General features: G+C 44.2%; 1 protein-coding gene across 1 annotated transcript in view; it reads left to right on the top strand.

The window, feature by feature from the left end:
* The window catches only part of LOC133025589 (protein MTSS 1-like), a 29,667-nt gene extending 23,664 nt beyond the window's left edge, over positions 1–6,003 (top strand). Inside the window, exons 9-16 of the mRNA XM_061092295.1 lie at positions 1–28; positions 382–479; positions 1,567–1,792; positions 2,622–2,696; positions 2,879–3,136; positions 3,832–3,999; positions 4,177–4,333; positions 5,351–6,003. The exon at positions 1–28 is cut by the window's left edge and continues 80 nt beyond it. Coding sequence (XP_060948278.1) covers positions 1–28; positions 382–479; positions 1,567–1,792; positions 2,622–2,696; positions 2,879–3,136; positions 3,832–3,999; positions 4,177–4,333; positions 5,351–6,003 — 1,663 coding nt within the window. The remainder of the gene's footprint in view (positions 29–381; positions 480–1,566; positions 1,793–2,621; positions 2,697–2,878; positions 3,137–3,831; positions 4,000–4,176; positions 4,334–5,350) is intronic.
* Positions 6,004–8,330: the final 2,327 nt, after the last annotated feature.

Raw genomic sequence — 8,330 nt, 5'->3', positions numbered from 1 at the left:
TCACAAGCTGCCGGCCTCCAGCGAGCAGGTACGGCCCTCTGAGCGATTCATAAAAAACACACGGGTCATTTGTTATTTTCGATTATAAATATCACAAAACAGTAATATGTTGTCGTTATAATTCACCACAGCACAAACAGATGTGTTCAAATTCCTCTGAAACGTTTTGAGAAGCTAGAACCAGTAAAATGTTCTGGGTTGTTTTTCTTTAAAATTATGAATTGATTCTCAAGGACACTTTCACTTTCTGATCAGATATCCAAACTCTCATTTCCCAGAGTTCATAGCAGGTCAGAGGTCACAGGCAGTAGAGTGGAAGCTTCACCTTCAGACTGAAGGAACCTGATTCTATTTCACTTCTCTTCTGATTTGTTCTCTCAGGTCATCGTGGACCTGAAGGCGTCCGACTGCACCTGGTCATACCAAACTCCGCCCTCATCGCCGAGCACCACGGTCTCCAGGAAGTCCAGCATGTGCAGGTCGGTGACTGGTTGCCATGGCAGCAAAAAGAAAAAACTATCCCTCCTGTATCATACTGCCACCCTGTGGTCCTCTGGTGTATTAACAGTTAAGGGGAAAGGAAGAGATGCTGATCACTCTTTTACTTCTATTATAGTTTATTACGTGTGGAATCTTTTTCTTTCATCAGAGATTGTTGAGTGTTGAGATTTAAAAAGTTTCTCTGAATTCATCAAGTGTTTCTGAATAAATCTGAGGTCAGAATTCATTCTTGCTGCTGCAGAATTATTATTTCCATAGATTATGCTCCCCCCACCTCCACCAGTCCTCATAAGTCTTTTGGGTTCTCTCTTTATCCCCTTTTCAAAATTGGTTGTACATGTAAGATATTTATGTATGTATTAATATTAGGGCTGGGCAAGTTAACTCGTTTTAATCGAGTTAACTCAAGTGATGAGTTAACTCGATTGTTTATCCGCCAATTATTTTCCTTTTTTCCTGTTCTGCAGCAGTCAGCAACAGACTTTCACAAAATAAAAGCCTGACTTTCACAATAAAACAATAAATAATCAAACCTGAGTTAATGCGAGATAAAATAATTAATCGAGTTAACTCATCACTTGAGTTAACTCGATTGAAACGAGTTAACTTGCCCAGCCCTAATTAAAATATATATATATATACTGCATATGTAATAGTAGAACATGAAATGTGGCATTTTATTTTTGAAGTGATTATTTCATCTGAAGCTCTTGATATATTCCAGAGTTCGGCCTCCAGGTTAATTTTTCAGATTTAAAAGATTCAGGCTTTATTTTTCCATCAGCCTGAATCTATTTTTTTATTTCTGTTTTCAGGGGGGGGGGAAATGATCTACTGCTACAGTTTTCTATTTTTACAACATTTTATTTTTATTTATGAGATTATTGTCTCGAGTGAGTAAAAATGAGTAAAAATTAAAAAAATGTTTTAATCGATTAGTTCTATTGAGAAAAGCCGTGTTTCCTGAAAAAGAGAGAAAAGTGAAACTGATAATTCTGAAGTGACGTAATAAACTTGAATCTGTACGGAAGCAGGCAGCTAACGCCCCCCCCCCCCGGTCCACAGCAGCCTGAACAGCGTGAACAGCAGCGACTCTCGCTCCAGCGGCTCTCACTGTCACTCCCCCACCTCCCACTTCCGGTACCGCGCCTCCTCCTCCTCCTCCTCCTCGGTGCTCCCCCAGCAGCCGCCGGCCCGCCTCTCCTCAGTCTCCTCCCACGACTCGGGCTTCATCTCCCAGGACGCCTTCCAGTCCAAGTCGCCCTCGCCGATGCCCCCGGACGCCTCACAGGTACGGGACCCGAGCGTCAGACGCTGCTGTGGAGGAAGAGCGACTTCCAGAGTGACGAAGATTATCTGTTAATTACCTGTTGACTCCAGATAAACAGGTTCATCAGACACAATGAGCAGAAAAGTGACAATAACTTTAATCATGAGGTCATTTTTAGCTTCTCTAATATGAGTCTTTGCTACTTTTACATTTTGATAAACGTAAAGTCGTGTGAAGTCAGGTGGGTCTTTCAATCATCTGCTATTGGCTTAAAGAGACTGTCCTGTGATTGGTCATTGGAATCTCAAAATGGCGGCAAAGGTCAAAGGTCACGGTGACCTCACTAAACATGTTTTGACCTCTCAAACATGACGAGTCTGTTTTAAGAGAATTTCTTCATATTGGACCAGTCGTCACTTGGACTCAAAGATGAACTGATTAGATTCCAGAGGTCAAAGGTCACAGGGAAGTGACTCTGGTTATTTTCACACCTCAGAGACTTTATCTCTTTATGTTTCTCTTCACTTCATCTGCTGAAGCTGCTTCATCGAACTCGATGTCTGTGCTGCTGCTTCTCTGTGTCCGTGGCTCATGCTTCTCTTTCCAGATTCTCACGTCACGTTGTTCTGACTAATCTGTTGCTCTTTCTCTGCTTCTTCTCTTCCTCTGCTTCTTCTCTTCCTCTGCTTCTTCTGTGAGTTTATCTGCTGTCGTGGCTTTTCTCTGTGCATCCTGCAAACTGCTGACTGTGTGTGTGTGTGTCTCTGTGTGTGTGTGTGGTTGTGTGTGTGTGTGTGTGTGTGTGTGCATGGTTCTGCTGCAGTCATGCGTCTCTCCTATACGCTGTCAGTCTGTCAATGAGGAGCTTTCCTCTTCCTCATCTTCCTCACCCTCGCACCATGACCCTCGCTCTGCAACACAACAGGTGAACGTCTCCATGTGAACACACACACACACACACACACTCACACACACAGACACACACAGGCAGGAGTCTTTCAGTCCCTTCTAGTGTAGAATGTTTAAATCTGTGCATCAGGTTTTCATCGTCCAGTCACAACATCCTTTTGAATATGTTTGATTCTTTTCTCATCCACTCATGTTCAGTTGTGGAACGGTTTTGAGCACCACGCTGCCCTCTGTCTGCACGGAGTGGTACCTCCGGCCCAGGACTCCCACCTCCACCCTCCATACTTCACCTCCTTCACCACCACCACCACCTCTCCCATCTCCTCGCCCTCCTATTCGTCCGTTTCTCCCACGTGGTCGTGGTCTCGTTCAGGCTCCGGCCAATCAGGAGAGTTCCTGCCACTCAGCCCCCCCGGGCTGGACCCGGTCCCGGCGGTTCGAGTCCCGTCCTGGAAGGTTTGGTCCTCGTCTGTCCTCATGTCCTCCTCCTCTTTCCTTCAGTTCATCCTTCTGTCGTCTCCTGATGTAGTTTTATTACTTATGGTTTTCTTTTGAATTTTCTCTCTTTGCTCAGTTTGAAAGTGAACATGGATAAATTTAGTTGTTTGGTTTTCATCTCATGTCGACATCATCAGCTTCATAATAACATTTCACATGAAGCTCCTCCCTCAGCCCACGTTTTACTGTTATATCACCAACAACAAAATGTGAGATCCATCTAATTTAATTTCTTGTAACGTAGAGTTCACATTCACGCTTTTCTCAACCATGTCTCTACTGAAATCCTAATTTTAATAAACATTCACTGTTAATTAAAATTGTAAGAATCCCAAGTATTTGTGCCATATGCCATCTTAATAAGTTAATACAGAACTATGTCAGGATTCTATTTATAAGTTGTAGTGTTGGTCATTAGTGTTTAAATTGTTTAAACAAATGATTAATAAAAAAACAATCAATAAACTGATCAGTATCAGAACCAATAAACAAGTTTATTAGTGTTAGTCTATTTAAATCTAGATTTAAAATGAACGACCAAATCTCCATCAAACATCAGAAAACCGTCTGAAGTGTAATGATGAGCAGATATGATTCTTCTGAGCGGTGAGACGTGACCTCTGTTTGACCTTCATGTCTCTGTCTCTGTGTAGGACTGGGCCAAACCAGGTCCGTACGACCAGCCGCTGGTCAACACCTTGAGGAGGAGCAAGGACCGGAGAGAGACTACAGATCCCAGCAGCCACCAGGGCGCAGATGTCACTACACCAGGGGAGGAGCCACACGGGGTTAAAGGAAGCCACGCCCTGACATCGCCCAAGGTCAGACGGCGTTTAATAGAAAACCGACCTCGTGTTTGGTTGATTTCAGTTCACACTGACCGAAGGAGAGCCAATCCCGTCTGAGATAACCTGTGTGTGTGTGTGTGTGTGTGTGTGTGTGTGTGTGTGTGTGTGTGTGTGTGTGTGTGTGTGTGTGTGTGTGTGTGTGTGTGGCAGGAGGACAGGGAGGTCCATGAGGAGCTGGCCCGGGTTCTGGCCCGTGGTCTCCACCTCGACATCCACGGCTCCAGTAGAGACTCGCTGCAGGGATCCAGTGGCTACAGCAGCCAGACACACACACCATGCTGCTCCGAGGACACCATCCCCTCACAAGGTACACACACACACACACACACACACACACACACACACTGTCACACACACACACATACCCTGCTGCATCTACAGACTGTAAAGAAAAGATGGACGACGCCTCTCCACTGTCGCCCACCATCAAGAAATTAAGCTAAAGTATTGTATAGTTAATATAGTATTATACTTATACTTATCTATACTTATTAGGGGAGGGAATTGGCAAAAATGTGACGATTCAATAGTATTGCGATTCTGCGATATATTGCGATACTGCAAGTATTGCGATTCGATTCTGCGATTTATTGGGATTCATGTCCCCCATATTATTCAAAGGCATTACAAAAAATGATGAAAATCAGACTGCTCACCTCACTTTAAATGTCACATTTAATTCTGTGAACAACATTGTCTTCTACACATTAACTGAAGTGCAAAAACTTTGTCCTTGAACATTCAGGACACAGGACCTTTGTAATTATTTTCTGAATAGGAGACCTCTCACATGAACACTGAGCTCCCAGCACTTAACTTACAATTATTTAAATACAATACAGTAACATCAAGCAGACATAATAGAGTAACATAAACCTGAGAATATAATCGCGGGCGCAAAATATCACGATACTGAACAGAATCGATTTTTTCCCCCACCACTAATACTTATAGTATTGTAAGTATAGATTGGGACGGTGCCATCTTGTGCCAATGACGTCATTTCCAGTGGAGATGTGGTTCCGAGTTCACAGACCCTCGACCAGTCATGAGTCTCAGCTGTCAATCATCTCAGCCCGTTACCACAGGATCAAATAACTAATAAAAACCAAAATAACAAGAACTACCTCAGATTATCGAACCTTCTTTGAGAAACATGTGTGAACCTCGTGAGAACCTGTGTGACTTTGAGTTTGCACCACATAGATACAAGCAAGAAACTGTGAAGGTCGTAGATGATGAAACATTTAGTATGTTAAAGTCTGGAAGGGGGCGTGTCTGGAAGGGGGCGTGTCTGTGAGACTGAACCTGTTCTTCTCTGCAGTGTCGGACTGTGACTACTACTCGGTCGGATTGGATCCGGACGGCGAGCAGCCGGCGTCTGACTTCGATAAATCCTCCACGATCCCCAGGAACAGTGACATCAGCCAGTCCTACCGCCGCCTGTTCCAGTCCAAGCGTCCCGCCTCCACCGCCGGCCTGCCCTCCCACCCCGCCGCCGTCATCACCCCCGGGGTCGCCACCATCCGCCGGACGCCGTCCTCCAAACCCAACCTGCGTCGACCCTCCGGGGGCCTCAACCTGGGCCCCATCCCCATCAAGCCCCCCATGATCCCCGTGAAGACCCCCACAGTGCCTGATCACCCCGGGTTCCCCAGCAGAGCCACGTCAGAGGACGGCCCCCCGCCGCGGACCCCCCTCAGCCCGGCCACCACCCCTCTGTCCCCGGGCAGCAACGGGCCATTTTTGCCAAAGACCCGCCCCTGTGACCCCGCCCACCTGTCGAAGGAGTCCGATCCCCCGACCCCCCCTCCGCAGCCGGGGGGGCGGGTGTCCGAGTGGGAGCGCCAGCCCCTCCCGGAGCTCCTGGAGGAGTCGGAGTACGGCGAGGTGGAGGACTTCCTGGTGGCCATACGGCGAGGAGTCAAACTCAAGAAGACCACGACCAATGACCGGTCGGCGCCGATGATCTACTGAGAGGAGGCGGGTCAAAGGGACACGGGGGGGGGGACTGTCGAGAGAGAGACAACGCAAACAACACAAAGTGAACGTCAAGAAGGAGAAGTTGGTCGAGGATCAGTGTCATAACGTGATGTCATCTGGGTCTTGTGAGGTGGTTTTTGATTTAAAGGTTAAAAATGCACCTTCCCTGTTTGGTCATGTTATTAATTTAAAGGATCAGAGTTTATATCCATATGCTCATAATGTAAAGCAGGGGTTTTCAACTGGTTTTGTCCCATTCTGACTAGAAAGTAAGCCACGCCCCCTGATGTGCCTGCGCGTGCCTAAGGAAGTTTTAACATTTGGTTGTTTCCATGTTGTTTTTATTTAAAAACCTCAACCAAATCTAGAAAAATCTGTGAAAAAAACAACAAAAACGGTTGATTTTCAGTGCTTAAGAATTGGAAACTAAATTAAAATGCAGTTTGTAGTTGTACTGCATCTCAGAACCATATGTACATCAATATATAACGTCCATGACTTAAATGTACAGACGTGTAGCTGACGTGTTGAGAGAACGTTAAAGTAACGGTTATTAATAACAATCAGTATAAACTGGGGCAACAACTGAAGAGGGAAGATGACAAAGTAATGCAGAATATGTCACAAATGATAATCATACAATATCACACAAACAATTGAGGCCTACTTAAGTTTAACCTCATGATCACCAGCACCTTTATATTATTTTAGACATATTTTTCTTTTATTTTCACGATATTCAAGAGTAATCTGGAAATGTGTTGGAATATCAAAGCACGGACCCCCGGTTGAAAACCCCTGAGGTAAAGTATCAGAATTCTGTTGCTGGAGAAACAAACTGTAAACCTTTAGCTTATTAACGTTAAAAACTCAAACTGCACTTGACTGATCCCAGTACGGTTCCGCTGGGAGTTTCCCACCGGGACCACTGATCCGAGATCATTTCCTCAGGGCGACTTGAGAAGGTGTGAACGAGGTGAACGAGTCTTTCTTCTTGTAGCAGAAGCGACTGAAACTCAACTAAACTTCACTCGTGTGTTAACGGGAAGAAGTGACGATCGATGAAGTAGAAGGAAAACTCTCACAGAGAGGACGGAGTATTTTCAAAAGATCAAAAGTGATTTGTATATACATATTTATAATTTGACGTGCTTGTATGTTTTTTTTTGTCATATGCTCCCTTTACACCTAACAGGCTCCTCCCATTTCCCCATCCAAGGTGCCAAAAGCCATCGTGCTGAATTTAACCTAAATATTCTCTATTGAATTGAAACGATGCTGGATTTGTTTTCCTGTAAAAACATAGATATGGTGTTTGAAAGAGAATAAAAACAGCCTGAAAGAAATCACTGAGCTCCTCCTGAGCTGAGAGAGGATTGTATATGTAGGGTTAGCAGAGTGGGAGGGGCATGGAACCATTTTAATAACACATAAGGTTTTGTTGTTGTTGCAGCCATTAACACATAAAGTAGATTGACCTGCATGTTCTTAAAGTTCGCCCCAGTTCAAACCATCAGTGTGGCTCTCAAATCAAATGTATCCGTCTGTTACGTTAATAAAGTTCGTGCAACAGAAGCAGAACTCACGAAGCGGAGGCCGACAGAAGGAATGTTAGCTATTTGTTCCTACAGGTTCCTCGTCACTACCTAGACGTAGTATTTGGAGTGATGTGGATTAGTGGGTCTGTGGTAGTGAAGCCTGGGTTCTGTATTGACCTCTCACAGATGTACACGGTGATGGACTAGTTGAACTATTCTTGTAAAGCTCCAGTAGTTGGACAGTTTACTACAGGTGCAGTATTTTCATCCTGTCACACTCACATTAAAGATACGCTCCCTGGTTCTGCTATAGCCTTGAATAGAATCTCCAAATCTACGTAAAGGTTTTAAAGAACCTTCATTTTGACTTTTGTTTATGTCGAATAATTGTAATTTATGTTTCTCATTTCTATGGTCTTGCGTGGAAGCCAATTAAAAATACACAAAACAATGAAGAGATACTCAAATTGAAGTGTATTTCAATTCAGACACTTAAACTTTAATTCTGATCTTATAAAAGCATCTTATTTTGAAGCTTTATTCCTCTAAACTTCAGGTACTTTATACACCCTAATGCACTCACACAATATATTTGCAAATTAATTATATTTTTAACCTAACATCGTTATGTGTAGCTTTAACCACACAGTGAAATTCCCTTGTTGAGTTTTATTCATTGGCAAGCTAACATATCTGACGTAGCCAAACTAGCTAAAGCAGAGCTAGCCACCCTGCTAACTACTGTAGCACAATTCCTGCTGATACATGAAAGTACTTCCACAC

This window comes from Limanda limanda, chromosome 19 (genome assembly GCF_963576545.1).
Source record: "Limanda limanda chromosome 19, fLimLim1.1, whole genome shotgun sequence".
In the NCBI taxonomy this organism is placed as follows: domain Eukaryota; kingdom Metazoa; phylum Chordata; class Actinopteri; order Pleuronectiformes; family Pleuronectidae; genus Limanda; species Limanda limanda.
The sequence above is the reverse complement of the archived record's forward strand: the minus strand, read 5'-3'. Positions and strand labels throughout refer to the sequence as shown.